At 44.3% G+C, this 22465-nt stretch overlaps 1 protein-coding gene and 1 long non-coding RNA gene across 2 annotated transcripts in view; both read right to left on the reverse strand.

The window, feature by feature from the left end:
• Positions 1 to 577: 577 nt before the first annotated feature.
• Positions 578 to 22465, reverse strand: part of LOC119977165 (proteasome maturation protein) — a 29366-nt gene continuing 7478 nt past the window's right edge. Inside the window, exons 3-6 of the mRNA XM_038817828.1 lie at positions 14124 to 14184; positions 4117 to 4218; positions 2086 to 2179; positions 578 to 1766 (exon numbers count right to left, since the gene is read on the reverse strand). Of these exons, the coding sequence (XP_038673756.1) occupies positions 1699 to 1766; positions 2086 to 2179; positions 4117 to 4218; positions 14124 to 14184 (325 nt within the window). The 3' untranslated portion in view covers positions 578 to 1698. The remainder of the gene's footprint in view (positions 1767 to 2085; positions 2180 to 4116; positions 4219 to 14123; positions 14185 to 22465) is intronic.
• LOC119977166 lies at positions 5112 to 14098 on the reverse strand. Its single transcript, XR_005463128.1, has 2 exons — positions 11545 to 14098; positions 5112 to 5680 (listed from the first exon to the last, which is right to left on the reverse strand). It is a non-coding gene; the product is annotated as an uncharacterized LOC119977166 (long non-coding RNA).

The following is a 22465-nucleotide window of genomic DNA, read 5'->3' on the forward strand; positions in this document are numbered from 1 at the left end:
GGCGACCAGATAGAGGTCTACAAAATTATAATGTGCATAGACAGAGTGGATAGTTAGAGGCCTTTTCCCAGGGTAGAGGGGTCTATTACTAGGGGGTATAGGTTTAAGGTGCGAGGGGCTAGGTTTAGAGGAGATGTACGAGGCAAGTTTTTTTTTAAAACACAGAGGGTAGTGGGTGCCTGGAACACGCTGCCGGAGGAGGTGGTGGAAGCAGGGACGATAGTGACGTTTAAGGGGCATCTTGACAAATACATGAATAGGATGGGAATAGAGGGATACGGACCCCGGAAGTGCAGAAGATTTTAGTTTAGACAGGCAGCATGGTCAGCACAGGCTTGGAAGGCTGAAGGACCTGTTCCAGTGCTGTACTTTTCTTTGTTCTTTATTCTGGAGGGCATCTTAAATGACAGGACAATTATATTTGCACTCAAGCACCATTTCTAATCAAACACATAATAAAACATTGAATAAAATTGTCTCAAGCTTGTATATGTGAAATGTGCTGAATAATTTACTGCTTCATACAGTAATTCCTCATAAAGATTAACCATCCAAGTATTGATAAGTAGTAAATAAGTAAAATTCATTATACGCATTTTTATTTAATGAATTAAAAAATACAGAATCAGCTCGAAGTGACAAGATTGCAAACCTAACAAACTCTTTCATTTTTGAAATAAACTCAAGGCTTTCGTTTATCAGATGGACTGTACACAATTTTATATTTCAGATAATTAGAACTGGGAAAAAAAGAGTGGGAAAGGAGAGAAGCAAAATGCAAAGTAACCTTACATTTAACTATTCTTCTTCTTCCCTTTCTGACATAATTCTGCTCTTTGTCTGCCAACCAGCTTCAAGTTTTATGGAATCTGAAAGATTTGTGCAATTTTCTTTTTGCTCACAAATAAAATTAACGGATTCTGGAGTACCTATTGGAACTTGCCTAAAGTGTTTTCACCTAATTGTAGCAGATGAGCTTTCAATATGGAAACACAATTTAAGGAGATAACATTTTATCAATATGACTTAAAGATTGAACTGAGAAATCAAAACATATTTCCTTATACAATGTGCCAAGTTAAGATATGAAGTATCTTGGACATTAAATCACTTAAGGATACAACCTTCTGCTGATCAAAAGGCAATAATGTTGACATTGAAACAAAATGCACAGCCAACTTGGTTTGCAGCAAATCCTTGCATCCTATTCCCAGACCAAAGCATTTCAGCATTTGTTTTGGTACAAAATCTCTGATCCTCTGTAAAAGTGGCTCAATAATAGCACTGCAATCCTAATGGATATTAAATGCTTGACTGACAAAATCAATCCACATCTGAAATAACTGATGTAAGTCTTGGACATATCTCACACTTTAGTCACATCATAAATGGCAAGGCATTTTAAAGTGTGCAACTTCATACGTTGCTATGTTTTTATAATCATACAACGGATTTTTGAGCTATCTTAATAAGTATTTATTTTGGAAGAGTTTGGACTTTGTTAGCAGTCCAGTTTTTCTAAACTATAAGCTTAACAGTTGCTCTTTTTTCAGAAGTTGAAGTCCACAAAGTGTCAAATCACTCTTCATTTGGGCCAATCACTTGCGCAGAGGGTCATTTTAGATGTTCCTGAAACATGCCTATGCAGAGCAACAGGAAGCAATACTTGTCTCTAAAATTTTCAGGAATGTCAGTTAATTACATTAAGCCAAGTTTGTACTCCATCATAAGATGTGGTTCTCCCATAACTTCGCTCTGGGCTGGATCTAAAAAGGAAAGGAAATGAAGTGGCAGCTTTCACAATCTCAAGATTACGTATCAAGATAAAGTGCAACAAGGATACTTCTACACAAACTGCTTGATAAGTAACTAATTTCACCATAAGACAGTTTACAAAACTATTGATACTCAGACATCTAATTTGTTTTTCTGTTCAGATATTTTAATATTTACACCAATTGTTATTTTTTTTAAATATAAAAGTAAAACCAGGAAACAAAAAAAATATCTATTTTTATTTGCTGCACAGGTATGAATTCAGATGCTAAATAAAGCAGAAGAATGCACCAAGCCGTATAAACTTACCATTCAATATGTCTTCAAAGCCAATGCATTCATCGTTCCCTTGGAGAGTTTCCAGTGCAATGTTCGAGCTTATGAGGAAAGGCAAACGCTGTGCCTAATTTGAAACAGCAGAGTTATCTTTTGGTAGCTTTTGAAACAGCATTTTGAGATCAACAGTCAACCATTCAAAAGTAAGCCCCCCCCCCCCCCCCCCGCCGCGCTTGAGGTGTGATATCATCAGGCTAAATCACTGCCAGTCAGCTCTCCCCCTCAAAAGGGAAAAGCAGCCTCTGGTCATTTGGAACTATGGTGGCTTTACCTTTACAGAGAATAGGTTAAGACATTTCATATACAATTGCCTTGAACTGTAAGCAAATGTAGCAACCATGTTGTGCAAGGTTTTGTCCTACAAACGGCAAAGGAGGGATGATCAGTTCATTTTTTGTTTTAGTGCTATTAATCAAGGGAAGAAGATTGGCCAGATTTGGAAGAACTCCCTTGTTCTTTTACAAATAGTGCCCAAATAATATTTGGCTAGAAGTACAGCATGCTCCCAGTGCTGCAGTGAATTGTCAGCATAACTCCATGCATAAAAATACGGAAGTGAAACTGAAATCCAAAACTTCTGACCGTCAACTTGGTTCAATACTTTTACCACAAGGAATTGGGAGAAGCGTTGATTATTTACTTAAGTAGGAAATGTCTCCTGACAAGCAAATGTTAGGAAATTGTGAACATATCTGCAATCTCCTATCTGGAGACCACTCAAAAATATCTCCGAAGTTTCATAATTTAAATCCCTTACAAACATCGGTACAGCAATCCTAGCGGTTGTGGCATAGCAATCCAGAGGTTGAAAGTTCAAATCTACCACAACAAAGTGGCATCCCAACAACAAGCAACTCATACCAGTCATGAAATGGAATTCAGAAAATCTGGTCATTTGCAGGCGAGCACTAAAATACAAACATAAAAAATGCTGGATGATAAAAACAACTGGCTCATGAAGGGCACCTCCTATTCAGTCTGACCGAGATATAAATCTTGGTCCACACAACGTGGTTGGCTCATCGCCCAGATAGCACCTCAGAACAGGTCACTCCACATTGCTGGAAAAATCAGAATCTCCATCCCTCTATCTTTTTTGGAGACTGATTTTAAAATAGTGATAGAAACCTGGACTAAAGTCAGCAGAGGAAAGTGTTATTTAAATCTCTCGGTGCTGATAAGAGAGAAACACCCGACAACAATTGATAGAAATAAGTTGGAACACATTGCTGAGTGCACTGACTTTAGTAAAATTTCTGAGACCAGATAAAGTCAATGCATAAACTACCTGCAGTCCTATTTTTAAAGCTCAAACACATGCAAAGACTTGTAGCCTTCAATAGAAATATATAGAGAGATTGGATTCAAGTGCACTTTTGGCAACTTCATTTCTGTTATGTCGTAGATATTTTTCATTGCTCTCATTATGTCTTCTATTATTTATTTTACTTAAATACTGTTTCCCATCACATTTAAGATACTGTACTTTTGTACTTCTTCCAGTTCGGACAAAGATTTCAACTCTGCTGTTCTCTCCAGAGGCTGACCAATCTGCTGATAGTATTTTTTCCATTGTTCCACATGTATCTCATTAAATCATGTCTCTCACTCCTCATTCATAAGGCAGACAAACACACAATACCTGTACCAGGTGAAGCTAGATCTAACAAAATACAAAAGGAAATTGACTCTGCTAATTTCCCACGGGGAACGCCACATGAAGATTCACACTAGTGACCAAATGTCTGTTATATGAACCTTGCAGATAAATGTTAGTTTGTAAAAACAGATCTGCAGCTAATAATTAGTGTCAGAGATACAAAATTCTGTATTCAAACTGCAGCAGAATCTGCACATGCCCAGTATGATAGTAAACGCTTTGTATGCATGCTTTCAGAAACAGTGTAAATATAAGCCTCTCCATGCACTGTTCATATACATTATGAAAAATCCTCACAATGCAATTACTTCTATTATTGAAAGTGCTTAAACAAACCACCTTACCTGTTTTACAGATTTGTATTCCATTTGCAACTTCAGTGGAGCATGCAGTCCTTGAATATTTCTCAATGTAGCAAAATTCATTTTATTTTGATTGAGCTGAAACTGAATACATAAAATACACATTAAATATTATGAAAGTGAAATCAGAATGACCTGAATCATGGCCCTTATCCAAATTGTTCTCCTGTTTGCAATAAATATAGCTTTACCTTTTTCATATCTACATTTTGGTACAAGCGGTTCATAGAAATTTTAAACAATATAATGTGCACACACACCAGTCAATCTCCATTCCATCACACACAGGCAATGAAGACGAGATGCAGAATTCAGGTTAAGGAAAGTTAGAAAGAAATAACTGAACTCTGACGTGAGAGGGGGAAATTAGAGGCAGAGAACAGGAAATGTGGAGAAAAAACATTGCACTCCAATAATTTCTGCTCAGTTGGGTGATTTATAACCTGTTATGCCTGCTTTCAAAGGTAGGAAGTTTAGAGGATAATCCTTCCAGAAACTATGTCTAGCAGCATCACTACAGAGATAACTAATCCAAATTGTTGCAACAATTTGCAGTCTAATGACTTAGATGAAGGGACAAAGTGTCATGTATCCAAGTTTAAGAATACAAAGCTTGATGCCATAGCTGTGAGGATGGCAGTCTATGCAAAGGGATATAGAAAGGTTAAGAGAATGGGCAAAAAGGTGGGCAGTTGAGTAATGAGGGAAATGAGGTAGACAAAACAGAAAAACTGAATATTATTTAATTAGTGAGAAACCCTAAAATGGTGATATTCAGCCCCCGTGCAAAAAACACAGCAGGCTAAGTGCAGAGTTTCCCAAACTGGATTCCGTTGGATCCATCAGGAGTTCCACGACAGACCAGCCTAATGTATAAAATTTGAAAACTGCTATGAAGCCGCTTGTCCAATCTGAGGCTAGTTTCTCCCTGCATTGGCTGCCGATAGGATGTGTAGTCACTCGGACATGGCTAGTTATTTTTTTTTGGAGGCCAAGAGTGGTTTTAAAGGGTATTCACATTTCATACATATTTTATGCTAAATTCGTACACACACACCACCCAAATTAATTTTATTATGAGGATTATACTTGGGTATTCAAATGTACTCGGGTCAAAGAAAAACAGAAGATGATTTTATTCAAATTTATAACTTAATCATTCGTGTCCCCCACATTTTCACATTTTTTTTAGAGACATGGAAACTCTCTTTGTTCTTAAGGCTGTATAATTCATTCTCATTAATGAATTTGAGTGATTTTGCTGTTTATCACAATTTTATCAATAATGGTTAATTCTGGAAAGTATTAAATTTCCTTATTTTAAATGTTGTCTATCATTTTTGTGCTGGAATAAAATGCAAATTTCGTAAATTTTATTGCCCAGTTATTTACGTTGGATCTCGAATTTAAAAGCTATGTAAATTTTTTTTAAACTCCGTTGGCAAGTCAGTCTTGTCAGTATAAAATAAACATACATTAGCAGCACACATTACAACATAAAACATTAAATATAGCCCACATTTTTAACAAAAAAAATTGCAATTACCTTTTTTTTTAATAAACAATTTTATTGAGGTAGTTTTTGGCTTTATAAACAGTTACAGACATCATCAGAAAGGAAGCAAAAAAGGCAAAAATGTGCAAACATCCACGTTCTTTCAATACTTCCACCGTAACATATTGCAGAAGCCCGCTTCCCTCCCATCGGTACTACCCGCCATATTTTCCCTCCTACTCTACTCTAACCCCCCCCCCCCCCCCCCCCCCCCCCTGCTGACGCTCAGTCTCCCGCAAAGAAGTCAATAAATGGTTGCCACCTCCGGGTGAACCCCTGCACAGAACCCCTCAAGGCGAACTTGATTTTTTCCATCCCCAGGAAACTCGACATGTCCGCTAGCCACCACTCCGTCTTCGGGGGCTTTGAGTCCCTCCACGCCAATAGTATTCGTCGCCGGGCTATCAGGGAAGCAAAGGCCAGCACATCGGCCTCTTTCTCCCACTGGACGCCCGGGTCTTCCGAAACCCCAAAAATTGCCACCCCTGGGCTCATCACCACCCTTGTTTTTAGCACCTGGGACATGACCCCCGCAAATCCCTCCCAGTACCCCCTCAGCTCAGGGCATGCCCAAAACATGTGAACATGGTTCGCTGGTCCTCCCGCACACCTAGCGCATTTGTCCTCTATCCCGAAAAATTTGCTCATCCGAGCCACCGTCATATGGGCCCGGTGAACGACCTTAAATTGGATCAGCCCGAGCCTAGCACATGTCGCGGTCGAGTTTACCCTACTCAGGGCCTCTGCCCACAGCCCATCCTCCATTTCCCCGCCTAGCTCCTCCTCCCATTTAAGTTTCAGTTCCTCTGTCTGGGACCCTTCCTCCCTCATGAGCACCTTATAAATACCCGAGACTCTACCCTCCCCTTCATCCCTCCCAGAGACTATTCTGTCTAGGATCCCCATTGGCGGGAGGCGCGGGAAAGATGGGACCTGTCTACGAACAAAGTCCCGCAACTGTAGGTATCTAAAATCATTTCCCCTTACCACCCCAAATTTCTCCTCCAAGCTCCTCAAACTCGCGAAGCTCCCTTCCAGGAACATATCACCCACCCTTCCCGCCCCTGCTCGCCGCCATACTCGGAACCCCCCATCCATACTGCCGGGGGCAAACCGATGGTTGTCGCAGATTGGCGCCCAGACAGACGCCCCCATCTCCCCCACATGCCTCCTCCACTGGCCCCATATCCGCAGGGTCGCCACCACTACCGGGCTGGTGGTGTACTTGGCCGGCGGCAGCGGTAGAGGAGCCGTGACCAGGGCTTCCAAACTGGAGCCCCTGCACGAAGCCGCCTCCACCCGCTCCCAAATAGACCCCGTACCCACCATCAACTTCCTTATCATAGCGATGTTGGCCGCCCAGTAATAATTGACCAGACTCGGCAAAGCCAGCCCTCCCTCGCTGCGGTTCCTCTCCAACATCGCCTTCTTTACCCGCGGAGACTTTCCCGCCCAGACAAAGCTCATGATCAGCCCGTTAACTCTTTTGAAGAAGGACTGTGGGATAAAGATCGGGAGGCACTGAAAAATAAACAAAAATCGAGGGAGGATTGTCATCTTTACAGTCTGCACCCTCCCTGCCAGCGACAGCGGGAGTGCATCCCATCTCCGAAACTCTCCCTTCATTTGCTCCACCACCCTGGCCAAATTTAACTTATGCAGCCTGCCCCAGTCTCGTGCCACCTGGATTCCCAAATACCGGAAATTTTCCTCAACCAGCCTAAACGGTAGCCCTCTCAATCTATTCTCCTGGCCCCTTGCCTGGACCACAAACATTTCACTCTTGACCGTATTTAATTTGTATCCTGAGAACTGGCCGAACTCCCTCAGCATTCCCAGTATAGTTCCCATCCCGGCCACTGGGTCCGACACGTACAGGAGCAGGTCGTCTGCATAAAGAGAAACCCTGTGTTCAACCCCGCCCCTCACCATCCCCTTCCAACCCTCTGCGGCTCTCAGCGCCATCGCCAGCGGCTCTATGGCCAGGGCAAACAGCAGCGGGGAGAGCGGGCAGCCCTGCCTGGTCCCTCGGTACAACCTAAAGTACTCCGACACTTCTCTGTTAGTCCTGACGCTGGCCCTCGGGGCCTGATATAATAATTTGATCCAATCCACCAATCCCTCCCCGAAACCAAACCGTCCGAGCACCTCCCATAGATAGTCCCACTCTACCCGGTCAAAGGCCTTCTCGGCGTCCATTGCCACCACTACCTCCACATCTCTACCCCGGGGGCATCATTATCACGTTGAGCAATCTCCTCAGATTGGCCGCCAGCTGCCGACCTTTAACGAACCCAGTTTGATCCTCCCCAATCACCTCCGGTACACAGTCCTCCATTCTCCCCGCCAGTACCTTTGCCAGGAGCTTGGCGTCTACATTAATCAGGGAGATTGGCCTGTAGGACCCGCACACCTCCGGGTCTTTACCCCGCTTCAATATCAGAGATATGGTGGCTTGTGACATTGTCGGCGGCAGGGTCCCTCTGTCCCTTGCCTCATTGAAAACCCTCGCCAAGACCGGGCCCACCAGCTCAGAGAACTTCCTATAAAACTCTACTGGGTATCCATCCGGCCCCGGGGACTTCCCCGATTGCATGGCCTTTAGGCCCCCCAATACCTCCTCTACTCTAATCGGGGCGCCCAGCTCTTCCACTTGCCCCCCCCCCAACTGTTGGGAATGTTAACCCGTCCAGAAACCTTTTCATCCCCTCCGGTTCTTCCGGCGGCTCCGAAGTATACAGCTTACGATAGAAGTCCCGGAATACCCTATTCAATTCTGCCGGATCCTCCACTTTGCGCCCCCCCTCGTCCCTCACTCTACCTATTTCCCTGGCCGCCTCCCTCCTCCTGAGTTGCTGCGCTAACAGCCTGCTAGCCTTTTCCCCATACTCGTACACCACTCCCCTCGCCTTCCTAAGCTGTTCCACGGCCCTGCTCGTGGATAGTGCCCCCAGTTCCGCCTGTAGCCTCCGCCTTTCCCTGAGTAAACCTCCCCCGGGGACTCCGCGTGCTCTTCATCTATCCGGCCCATTTCCCTGACCAATCTATCCATCTCTGCCCGGTCTGCCTTGGCTTTGTGGGCCCCAATTGAAATCAGCTCCCCCCGAACTACTGCCTTTAGCGCCTCCCACACGGTCGCCGCTGAGACCTCCCCAGTGTCATTCACCTGCAGGTAATTTTTTATACATTTCCGAAGCCTCTCGCAGATCCCCTCCTCCGACAGCAGTCCCACATCTAGCCTCCATTGCGGGCGTTGATAACTCGCTCCCCCGAACTGCAGGTCCACCCAATGCGGGGCATGGTCTGAAATGGTAATTGCTGAGTATTCCGTGTTCTTTACCTCCCCCATACAGTCCCTGCTTATTACAAAGAAATCTATCCTGGAATATACTTTATGGACGTGCGAGTAAAACGAGTAGCCCCTTCCTGTTGGCTGTCCCTCTCTCCAGGGGTCCACTGCCCCTATTTGCCCCATAAACCCTTTCAGCTCCCTTGCCATTGCTGAGAGTCTACCCGTTCTGGGACCCGACCGATCCAAAGTCGGGTCAAGGACCATGTTAAAGTCCCCTCCCATTATTAGCTTGCGAGAATCCAAGTCCGGGATCTTCCCCAGCACTCTTTTAATAAAGTCCACGTCATCCCAGTTCGGGGCATATATATTCACCAGCACCACCCTTCTCCCCTCCAGTCTGCCCCGTACCATCAGGTATCTGCCCCCCCTGTCTGCAGATATGCCCTCTGCCTCAAATTGCACGCGCTTGTTGATCATGATTGCCACCCCTCTGGACTTCGAGTCCAAGTCCGAGTGGAAGACCTGGCTAATCCAGCCCTTCCTTAGCCTGGTCTGGTCTGACACTTTCAGATGTGTCTCCTGCAACATAATTACGTCCGCCCTCAGGGCCCGCAAGTGCGCGAACACCCGCGCCCTCTTAACCGGCCCATTCAGTCCCTTGACGTTCCAGGTGATCAGCCTGGTCGGGGGGCACATCCCACCCCCCCCCACCCCGCCGGTCAGCCATAGCCTTTCTCGGGCCGGCCCCTGACCCGTGCGTCGCGCCATTCCTGGCCCGCCCTTCGGCTGCCTCCACCCTCGACCTCCTTTCCAGTGCCTATTTCAAGTCCCTCTCCCGTCAGCAGAACAACCCCCCCCCTCCCCTAACCCCATCCCCCGATACCCCCACCCCCGCCATCTACTGGCTGTTACTTCCCCCCCCATCTGACTTCCTTGACTAGCCAATCTGCTAGCCCGGTGACTCAACACTCCGGCGCCTTCCTGTCCCATTCCCCTTGTTTCCCCGCCCTCCTCCCCACCCACTGGGGCAAGCCGGTTCCAGTGTCTTCCACGAGCTGCACCAAAAAGCCCAAACAGGAAAAAATAAAAATTAAAAAAAATTTTAAAAAAAACCCATAAAAAGGGAAAAAAACCACAGAAAAAAGAGAAAAAGCACATAAATGTCCATGAACAAAGGAAAGAGTCTCAAATGTTCCGCTTGGCCCCTTTGGCCCAGCAAACCGTTGAGCAGCGGTCCAGGCACATTCGGCGTTCCTTCCCACAGAAATCCTCGGGCCCTAACTCGCGTCCTTGGGGCCTCCTTTCGGGACCAGCCCCAGGTCCCTCACAAAATCCATCGCTTCTTCGGGCTCGGAGAAGTAGTGGTGTTGACCCTGGTGCGTGACCCATAGCCGGGCTGGGAACAGCAGACCAAACTTCACGTGCTTCTTGAACAGCACCTCCTTGACATTCTTAAAGGCTGCTCGCCGCCGAGCCACCTCCTGGCTTAGATCCTGATAAATGCGGAGAACACTGTTGTTCCACGTGCTGCTCCTGGCGCTCTTTGCCCACTGCAGCACCCGCTCCGTGTCCACGAACCTGTGGAACCTAATCACCATCGGGCGGGGGGGTCCGCCCGGCCGCCCCTGCCTTGCCTGCACTCTGTGTGCCCCCTCCAGCTCCAACGGTCGTGGAAAGGCTTCGGCTCCCATCAGCTGCTTCAGCAGGTCTGCTACAAACGCTGCAGCATCAGCTCCCCCCGCCCCCTCCGGGAGGCCGACCATCCTCAGATTGTTCCTGCGGATTCTATTCTCCAGCTCCTCCACTCTGTCCAGCAGTCTTCTCTGCCGCTCTTTCAGGCCGTCCACTTCTACCGCTGCAACCGTTTGCGCATCCGCCTGCTCCTCCACCGCCTCTCCCAGCTCCTTAACTTTCACATCCTGGGCGTCCATCCTCTGGTTCAGCTGATCCACCGCTTTCTGGATTGGGTCCAAGCTGTCCCGCTTCAGCGCTTCAAAACTGGACTTCATTACCTGGAGCATGTTATCCAGCGCCAACTGGATTGCTGAGTCCGGGGTCCGTGTGTCCGCCATCTGAGGTCCCAGGTAATTTTCTTCAGGTCCTTGTCTCTGTCCCTTTTTCTCCTTCTTCTTCTGCCTTCTGGAATCCCGCTGTTCCATATGCCGCAGCCCGCTCCTCAGCGCCTTCGCTGCCGCTTTCCTTTGCCCAGCACCTTAAATTTTTACCCCCTCCTGGGCATCTGAAGTGGGTCCAAGCTGTCCCTCCTCAGCAACTCCAAACTTTTTTTCCCCTTTGTCCTGGAGGAAGGAAGGTCCGTGGGTCCGCCATCTTACCCTGCAGGTCAGCTTCCTCCTTGCCTCCGTCTCTCTCTCTTTCTTCCTCACCTGCTGGCCTCCCACACTTTCATTTTCTGCAGCCCGCTCTCCTCTTCTGTTCCCGGCAGCCTTTCTGCCGCCTCCGTGGTCCCGCTATCGCGGGGAAACAGCTGTTCAGTCCCGCCGGAGTGAGAGCCCACCGAATGTGCGGCTCACTCGGACATCGCCGCCACCGGAAGTGCAATTACCTTTTTGATGATGTTAAATGATGTCCCAGAAAACTTTACGTCTGCCATGTTTGATCATGGCAAAGACACTACCGGCGAAATTAACAAAGGGAAAAATCACCTGATTCCACAGCACCCGGATGGACCTACCACGTGCGCAAGGTAAGAACACGTGAACTACTACAGTTTTAAAATTTGTGAATGAGACCGCATTGTGTCCCGCGTTTTACCTTGTTCTTCCGTTTACTTACGCTGCGGTTTGGAAATCATCAATGAATCACAGGTAAGTTAAAGATTTCTTGAGAGATTCTTTACTATTTTTGTAGATTTGTAGATTAGTGTTATTTTTAAATGTTAAAACTGTTTAAATTAACCAGGAAGCTTTTGCACTCGTGCTACAAAGGCACATTGTGCGTTTTAAGTAGGATGGGGAAACCATTTTTTTTGTGTCCAGTCTTTACGTTGTAAACTCTGTTTATAATATTTTTTTTAAAGCTTACAACCATAATTTGTGCTTTGGTTAATCTTTTTTAATCATACAAATGTTTTATATTTATTATACTGTACCTTAACCATACAATTTATTTAAAGCTAATAAAATGAATAATTAAATAAGGCAGGGTGTTTTATTTTAAGTGTAAAGATTAATTGCATCACATTATAAGTGATGCAATTAATGGCAGAATGCTTTCTGATACCAAAATTTGTACAAATTTCTGAAAGGTCAGTTGTTTCTCTAATTTAAAAACCCATCTTTAAGCAAATTTGATAATTTTGAAATTTTAGGTCAAATGGCACATGTTGGACCCATAACTAAAATAATATGTCACATGTAGTCACTAGTGAGCCTCTCTTCAGATAATAATCCAATTCTCTTGAATGCCTTGATTGAATCTGCCTCCACCATTCTCAGGCAGCGCACATTACATGCGTGAAAAAGTTGGATCATTTGAATCTTTTTCAAATTATAACAGAACCCAATAGAGCCGATGTCAAGTCTCCTAATAAATTAACAACTCTTGCTAATGCACAGGGTCCGGTCTTTCTGCCAGGATTTGGCTGCAGTAAGAAGTCTTACAACACCAGGTTAAAGTCCAACAGGTTTGTTTCAAATCACTAGCTTTGGGAGCACAGCTCCTTCCTCAGGTGAATGACGAGGTGGGTTCCAGAAAAATATATATGTATGAATGAGAGTCTTTGCAGGTAATTAAGTCTTTACAGGCCCAGACGGAGCAACTGTAGAGAGGGTTATCACAGGTTAAAGAGGTGTGAATTGTCTCAAACCAGGACAGTTGGTAGGATTATGCACGCCCAAGCCAGATGGTGGGTGGGTGAATGTAATGCGACATGAATCCAAGGTCCTAGTTGAGGCCGTACTCATGTGCGCGGAATTTGGCTATAAATTTCGGCTCGGCGATTCTGCGTTGTCGAGCGTCCTGTAGGCCGCCTTGGAGACCGTTTACCCGAAGATCAGAGACTGAATGCCCTTAACTGCTGAAGTGTTCCCCGACTGGAAGGGAACATTTTTGCTTGCCGATTATTGCGCTACCTGTAAAGACTTAATTACCTGCAAAGATTTGCATTCAAAGTATTGTCTTGCATCTTTCTCTTTGTCTATTTATGTTTCTGAAACCCACCTCTTTGTTCACCTGAGGAAGGAGCTGTGCTCCGAAAGCTAGTGATTCGAAACAAACCTGTTGGACTTTAACCTGGTGTTGTAAGACTTCTTACTGTGCTCACCCCAGTCCAACACCGGCATCTCCACATCAGGATATGACTGATCAATGTTTTATTGTTCGTGTCAGATGTGCATGTACAGATTTTAATCAAATGCAGTTTTAATTAAGCTTTTTTTACACAATTTAGTTCAGTGAAGTTGGTATAGAATTAATTTAATTCCTTCTGTAGGTGATGCATGGGCTTTTTATTTTAAAGATACGTTTAGCTAAATCATTAATAAACATGCACCAATGAAGATGTTCAGAATGTACTCAGGCCAGAAGAATGACAAAAGCAGATTATTATGAATACCAATTTACAACTTTTGGTGTAATCACAAAAAGCTTGGGCAAACTGTAAATGTTTAGAGAATAAATCCTCCTGTTCTCAGTTATCTACTTCCATCCTTTGACAACATTGTCGTTACAATATTGGCCAGGTCATTATCGCAAATGACTCACCTGGCTAAATAAAGGTCAAATAAATGTGTGAACATTGGTCTTGGTTTCTTAACCATGAGGAAGTATGACCCTGTAACGTTTAGTGTCTTGCATGCTTAAAACAACAAGTGGAAATCATTGTTCACGTATCTTTTCATTGAACTGTTGACCCTGTCCTCATGAGGTGCTCATGCATGCATTTTTGAACACGAATCATGACAACGTAAATCAGGAACAGGAATCGTGACCTTTTCCTCTCAAACTCAAATGCACTGAAGCTAACCCAAGTACCTCAACTGTTGTACTGACTGGCCAGCAATGTAATATGAAGCTACGCATGAAGTCCAGGAGTTGGTAGTGTGCTGCATGCTTACTAAATCATTAAGAATAAATATATGCGGCATTAAAATGGATTTTAAGAATCAAACTTTCTGGACTTACATTGTTTTCCATAACTTCCAGCGGATGACTTGGCATAAGTTCAGACTTTACATTGGAGAATCTTAAGATAAGAAAACACAGAACTTATTGAAAAAAATATTCATTGTAATTTACACAATATGCGATACTCGATGGATTCTGACATAATAATAAAAGGTTGTGCTTCAAATCTATGTCTTCAATCTTCCCTTGTTTTTATGCTTCCTAACAGTATTTGTTTCCTTTGCCCTGATGGCCATTCTTATTTCACTTTAACTAAATTTACTAACTACAGTATATGCGCCTGTCTCTTGCTTTACAAACTGTCATGCTCCCTAGGTTGGCATTATCAAACCTCAGGCACAACAGAAATTATACAGAGATCCCAGTACAGATCCTGAGGTGACTGCGCTTTCAGATTTCGCCAATCTAAAACTATCTGCCGATACTCTTTATCTACTGATATTCATGGTTATGTTCTCCTTTCAGATAGCAAAATGAACACAAATAGGGATAGGAAACGTAGAGATACAAACTACTCAATAAAAACTGAAGTGACAAAATAAAAAAGATTTTTATGATGGAGTGTTTACTTCAATTCATAACTCTTAATACTACTGAATCTACAATAGCCTTAAGGTGTCGTCTCTACATACAAACGTGGCAATCAGGAATTCTCCTCGGTTCGATTCTGAGCGTGGGTGACTGGTGTGTGGAGTCTGCACATTCTCTCCGTGTCTGCGTGGATTTCCTCCGGGTGCTCCAGTTTCCTCCCACAGTCCAAAGATGTGGTTAGGTGGATGGGTCATGCTAAATTGCCCCAAAGGTTAGGTGAGGTTACAGGGATAGGGCGGGGAAATGGGTAGGGTGCTCTTTCGGAGGGTTGCTGCAGACTGGTTGGGTCAAATGGGCCTTCTTCTGCACTGTCAGGATTCTAATGATTCTACCTGCTCTAACACACAGACAACCCAAACAGAAAGATACATTTGACCCAACCAATCTTTTGATATTAGCAAACGTAAGATTGATTGAGAAACTATATTTTAACCATAGACATTAAGGAGAAAACAAAATGAACCATGCCCATATGTTCTGGGCATGCCCGGCATTGGAGGAGTTCTGGAAGGGGGTGGCGAGGACGGTGTCAAGGGTGGTGGGATCCAGGGTCAAGCCAGGATGGGGACTCGCGATCTTTGGGGTTGGGGTAGAGCCGGGAGTGCAGGAGGCGAAAGAGGCCGGTGTGCTGGCCTTTGCGTCCCTAGTAGCCCGGCGAAGGATTTTGCTACAGTGGAAGGACGCGAGGCCCCCAAGCGTGGAGACCTGGATCAATGACATGGCGGGCTTTATTAAGCTTGAGAAGGTTAAATTCGCCCTGAGAGGATCGGTGCAAGGGTTCTTTAAACGGTGGCAACCTTTCCTCGACTTTCTGGCTCAACGATAGGGTACTGGGACAGTAGCAGCAGCAACCCGGGGGGGGGGGGGCGTTGATTATGTTAGCTTGTTTTATTTAAATTTGATTTATCTAATTTTAATTTATGGTTAAGTTCTCTTGTTTGGGGGGGGGGGGGGGGGGGGGTGGGGGAATGTGACCCATGTGATGTTACGGTATGGGGGGAATTGTGGGTGTTATGGGGCTGTTAGTTGCATATTACTGCTTTTTGCTATACTTTTTGTTATATTTTCTGCAAAAAATTCCAATAAAAAATTTTTTTTAAAAAAAGGAGAAAACAAAATGGACCATAAATCACCAAATAGGCAGCTCTTAACTGCCAACAGTTGTAGTGACTGCTGTACTGATGCAACCATAAAATTACACTGCAAAGAGGAAGTTTCTCTCTGTCCCAGTCCAAAACCAGTGTTAGGAGTTGAGGTAAGTGTGGGAGTTTAGGAGAATAAATCTTCATCTTTTACTTTCTTAACATTTAGCACAAATTGCTGGTAACTGAAGGATAGACATTGAAGTATCTTTTTTAGCCTAAGGAAAGTAAAAACAAGGTCTCCTAGTTGGGTAAACAGGGAGCTGATTAGCGCAGTTAGCAACTGGCTTAGATGGGCCTCTGAAACAGGAGGCTGAGAATATAAAAACAGGCCTCAAACATGCAGTCTGTGTGGGTTGCTAGCAGCAGTGAGACTCTGGAATTAAGTGTGGGAGTTTAGGGAAGTGGGGGGGGGAGAGGCATTTGTTTCCCTTACTAGGTCCACAGGTTAGTGGGCCAGGAGCAGACCGAAGCCGGAGAGGTAAGTTGCAGCAGTCCTACAACATTGAGTTAACACTCCCATCTAATATCACAGGTAAGGATTTTGTAGATAAGTATTTTCCTCTTTTTGGACTTGCTTTGAAATTGAAGGCTAGGTTGAAAACATTAGTGCAAAAACTAAAGATTAGTAAGATTAAAAACCAATTGAAAATCTAAATAAAATACGGATGGAGGCGATGTGTTGTAGTTGCAGCATGTAGGAGATTGGGGACCCCATTGTGGTTCATGTGACCACACCTGTAGCAATTGTTGGTTGCTCAAGGAACTTCGGCTCAGAGTTAATGAGCTGGAGTATGAGCTTCAGACATTGCAACACTTCAGGGAGAGTTACCTGGACACTGTTTCAGAAGGCACTTGCACCCCTTAGATTAATTACCTTGGGCTGGATTCTCCGATTTTCATGCTATGTCCTGACGCCGACATGGGAACGGTGGCATTTTACGACCGAAGATTTGGCGCAAACGGCCACCGATCCTCCATTTTGTGGGGGGGTTAGCAGTCAGGCAGCGTAGAGCATCCGACTCTAGCTGCCAATATGGCTGGAGAATTGCTGGGTCCGTGGCCGCGCATGCGCATGGGCAGCGCCGTGCAACATGGTGCCGGCCGCGCACAGACCCAGCCTGCCAACTAGTACCCCACCTTTGGCCGGCTCGCGACCCCCAGACCAGCCACCAATAGCGCCCCCAGCCCCTGCCAAAATCTCCCCTGCCCGCGGATCGGCTCTCTTCCAACTGTGGCAGCGCTGGACTGGGTCCACAGCCTCCACACGAGTTCCCGACAAATAATAGGAGAGACCAACGCCGCTGGGAACTCAACCAGTTGGAGTCGGAGCATCGAGGGGGGGGGGGGGGGGGGTGCTCGGGCAATGTCCTGAGGCCGTCGATTAGGCGTGCGGTGCTTTGGAGAGGGGGGGGGGATTAGATAAAGTGGCCCACCCCCGATCTCAGCAGGCCAACGGCCGAACAAGGTTTCGCCTTTGGTGTCCGGAGAATACCGCGCCTTGAATTCGATCAGTAGTCAGGAACAGGAGGGTGTGATTACAAGTGAGGCAGGTAGAGGGATCCAAGAGGTAGCACTGCAGTAGCCTCAGACCCTGCCCTTGTCCAACAGGTTGGAGATTCTTGCTCCCTGTGTGGACAAAAACAGGAACTGTAGGGAGGATGAGCAAACTGACCACCGCAATGTGGTACAGGCAGCCAATCAAGTGGGGGCAGAAAAGATAAATGTAGTCAAAGTGAGGCACAGTATAGTTAGGGGAACAGACACCGTTCTCTGTAGCCAGATCAAGAGTCCCAACGGCGGTGTTGCCTATCCAGTGCATCTGTTCCAGGCTGGAGAGGAACTTGCATGTGGGGGGGGGGAGAGGATCCTGCTGTTGTAGCCCCTGATCAATGACATAGATAGATCAAAGAAAGAGGTTCTTCAAAGAGCTAGGTACTAAATTAAACAAAACCTCCAAGTTAATAATATCTGGATTATTACCTGAGCCATGTGTAAATTGGCATAGGGTACATAAAATTAAGAGATATGAATATGTGGTCAAAGACTGGTGTGGGAGAAGTGGATTTTGGTTCGTGGGGCACTGGCATCCGTACTGGGGAAAGTGGGGGTTGTACCATTGGGACAGCCTACATCTGAGCTTTGCTGGGGCTAAAGTCCCCTGAACGTGATGGGCTGTATCCCAACATATTAAAGGAAGTAGCTTTCGAGATAGTGGATGCACTGATAGCAATCTTCCAAGAATCCTTAAATACTGGAAAGGTCCCAAAGGATTGGAAAACTGCTAATGTAACAGCTTTATTCAAAAAGAGGGAGACAAAAAACTAGTAACTGAAGGCCAGTTAGCGTAACTTCTGTCATTAGGAGAATGTTAAGAGGCCATTATAAAGGATGTAATACCAGAGCATTTAGATATGCATAGTATACTGTAGCAGAGCCAGCATGGCTTCATGAAGGGAAAATCATGCTTGACAAATTTATTAGAATTGTTTTGAGGTGTTGACGCGCAATGTAGATGAAGGGGAACCAGCAAATGTGATATACTTGGATTTCCAAAAAGCGTTCGATAAGGTAGCACACAAAAGGCTACTTAAGATAAAAGCCCATGGTGTTGGGGGCAGTATATTAGCACGGATAGGGGATTGGCTAACTGATAGAAAACAGAGTTGGGACAAGAAGAGCATTTTCAGAATGGCAACCTGTAACTAGTGGAGTGCCACGCGCTGGGGCCACAATAATTCAAAATATATATTAATGACTTGGACGAGGGAACTGAATACACTACAGCCTACAGAGGGATGTAGACAGGTTAGGTGAGTGAACAAAAACTTGGCAGATGGAATATAATACAGAAAAATATAAAGCTATGCACTTTGGTAGGAATAATAAAGGAGCTGAATATTATTTAAATGGAGAAAGACTGCAGCAGAGGGGGATTTGGGGATCCTCGAGCATGAATTACAAAAAGCTGGCATGTAAGTTCAGCAGGTAATTGGGAAGGCAAATACAATGTTGGCCTTTATTTCAAAGGGAACAGAGTATAAAAATATGGAAGTCCAGCTAAAACTACACAAGGCACTAGTTATACCATATCTGGAATACTGTGAACATTTTTAGTCCCTTTGTCTAAGGAAATATTTGCTGGCATCGGAGGCAGTCTAGAGAAGGTACACTAGATTGATCCCAGATATGAAGGAAATTTCTTATTTGGGGAGGTTAAGTAGATTGGGCCTGTATTCAATGGAGTTTAGAAGAGCAAGCGGTGATCTTATTGGGAAACATAGGATTCTCAGGTGGGCTTGACAGGGTAGATGCCAAGAGGATGTTTCCTCTTGAGAGAGAGTCTAGGACCAGAGGGCATAATCAAAGTGTAAGGGATTTAAGACAGATGCGGAGGAATTTTGTCTCAGAGGGTAGTGAATCTGTGGAATTCTTTACTGCAGAGATCTGTAGAGGCTCGATCGTTAATTGTGTTCATGGCTGAGATAGACAGATTTTTAATCAGTAACGGAATCAAGGGTTATGGCGATAAACTGGGAATGTGGAGTTGAGGGGGTCAGCACGGTAGCATGGTGGTTAGCATAAATGCTTCACAGCTCCAGGGTCCCAGGTTCGATTCCCGGCTGGGTCACTGTCTGTGCAGAGTCTGCACGTCCTCCCCGTGTGTGCGTGGGTTTCCTCCGGGTGCTCCGGTTTCCTCCCACAGTCCAAAGATGTGCGGGTTAGGTGGATTGGCCATGCTAAATTGCCCGTAGTGTCCTAAAAAGTAAGGTTAAGGGGGGGGGGGTTGTTGGGTTACGGGTATAGGGTGGATACGTGGGTTTGAGTAGGGTGATCATGGCTCGGCACAACATTGAGGGCCGAAGGGCCTGTTCTGTGCTGTACTATTCTATGTTCTAAAGCAGATCAGCCAAGATCTGATTGAATGGATGAGCAGACTCGATGGGCTGAGTGGGCTACTTTTGCACCCATGTCTTATGGTCAGTGGGTAAAATACAATACTGCATGGCCATGCTGGAAGATCACCATTGTTTTCACCCAGAACCATTGTAAAATGATTAAGTGTTTTGTAATTAAGAGAATTTCCTGCTTATCCAGCCTGAGAGGAAATTGTAGCTTACATTCTTCACCTCTGACCTTGATCAATTATATCTCTGTTCAGCTCCTCCACTTAGGAGGCAGCATCTGCATGCTTAGTAATAAGACAAAAATCCACAGACTTCGTCAATCAAACTGTGAAGAGTTGAATCACTTAGCTATTAACAATTAATAGTGTTGTGCAGAGAATTGATCACATTTTATCTGGAATGCCAAGTTCAGTTTTAGACATTGAACACTAGGAATGATACACTGGCCCTGCAGGGATTGCAGTATACATTCACCAGAATGCCAGGGCTTATGGAATTAAATGAGGACAACTTGCACAAAACAGTGCTAGTATTTCCTTCAGCATAGAAATCATGGCGATCAACCACAATGTAATTAAATGTCAGTAAAGACTAGAGGGGTTAAATGGTCCACTCCTGTTCCTTATGCTCCTGAAGCACAAACCAGCCACCCAGAACAAAAACGATTCAGCTATCATGTCAAAAGTTTAAAACTTACATTTCCAAGTAATCTATTTCTCAATCAATGCTTCACCATTTAATGCGCATCTATAAATAGATACTGACTGTGTAACCCAGTCCCAGAAACCACTAATTAATTTTCCAGATTAACCTTTCATTGTTTGTTGCTGCAGAACTGACGTTTTTGGCTCCACAACCAGGAAAGCCAAGGTACTGAAATTTGATGGTTCTTTGAATAACAAGGTAGTTTCACATTTAAAAAAAAAATCCAAATACTTCCTTTTTTGTTCCAATTAGTTGTTTACACAATAACAATCAATCCGACTAAATAGTGTTTTTTCAAAACTAAATATTAATTTAGTACAAAACTAAGTACAAAAATATTAATATGTTGTCATATTACAAATACATTTCTCTCCCCATGTCTGCATGGGTCTCACCTCCACAACCCAAAAATATGGAGGGTAGATGGATTGCCCACACTAAATTGCCCCTCAATTGGGAAAATTAAAAAGAAATTTCAAGCAGCTATCTTTCTGATCCAATTTCTGTTGTAATCAAATTATATTTGAAATCTGTTCTATGGACTAACAGGGGCATTTCTTTGAAACACAAAATGTTCTTTTAGGCCCACATAACATCATTTAAGATTTAATTTACAGATATAGAACTATGACATCATTAGCTCTTTAAGGATTTGAATATCATTTAATCCAATCTACTATGTCAAATAAATTTTTCCACAGAATTTGCATACTAAGAATCAAATTTGTACCCTAGTTTGGAAAATCCCTTGCGCAATCTATCCAGTTTCAGAACTGGTTACCACCACGCCTACAGCAGTCAAGGCAACTCATAAGCTCGACTAAATTCAACCCCTATAATATATTCCTTACACAGGTCCTCATATAAATTACTTACCAATGATGAACTCTACAAGTACTTCAGTGCCAGTAATGTAGGATTGGTATATTGGTTTCTAAATTTAATATATTTTTAATTCAATTTATTCTTTTAATATCCCATCCACCACTTCCCTGTTTTCTGAATTTGTTTGTCGCTACGTGATTGTCACATTTCATAGACTCCCTTCAGTGCAGAAAGCCATTCTGCCCATCGAGTCTGTATCGGCCCTTGGAAAGAACACCTACTCAAACCCACGGCTCCACCCTATTCCATAACCCAGTAACCCCACCTAACCTTGGAAGCTAAGGGTATTTTGTATGGCACTCCACCTAACCAGTGCATCTTTGGACAATGGGAGGAAACCGGAGCACCCAGACGAAGCCCACACAGACACGGGGAGAAAGTCCAAACTCCACAATCACCCAAGGCTGGAATTGAACCAGGGTCCCTGGAGCTGTGAGGCAGCAGTGCTAACCACTGTGCCACTCTCCATGTTTTTAAACTTCATTATTTAGTTAATATAGGAATGTTTTTAATGCAAATCATAATGCAATTCAGCATTTGGACTGCAAGTACTTCTTGAATAATATTCCATTATTATACTAATACTTCATCTGCCTAGATTTTCTTGAAAACAAGCAAACAAAATTAACAGATTTTCACCTAATACTTTATAAACATTAATTCAGGCCTAAATTGTGTCAAATGAAGACCTATTTTGTAGCTTGTGGATCAAATAAATCAAGTGAAAGGCAAGATTGGTAATTTCGAGCAGTCTTCACTATTACTCATGTGAAGAACAAATCTGAGGGTGTGGTGCAAGCAAATTCAATCCGGGTTTTCGAAGGGAATTGGACAATTATCTGAAGAGAAAATATAATGGGGAGTGGAATTAGCTGGGATGTGCTTGTAGAGTTGGATGGACATGGCAGAACAAACTGCTTATTTCTGCGCTGTAATCATTCAATGGATTATGTAACGAACATCAGACACTAATCAATTTTCACCTTGTTGCTATTTTTTTGGATTTAAGTTGTAGAATTAGATAAATAATAAGACAAAACAATTCCAGCAGTCTGCAGGCTTAACTCTGAACAACATACTTGTTTAACAACAAACACACTAGCAGAAA

This window comes from Scyliorhinus canicula, chromosome 14 (assembly GCF_902713615.1).
Source record: "Scyliorhinus canicula chromosome 14, sScyCan1.1, whole genome shotgun sequence".
Lineage (NCBI taxonomy): Eukaryota > Metazoa > Chordata > Chondrichthyes > Carcharhiniformes > Scyliorhinidae > Scyliorhinus > Scyliorhinus canicula.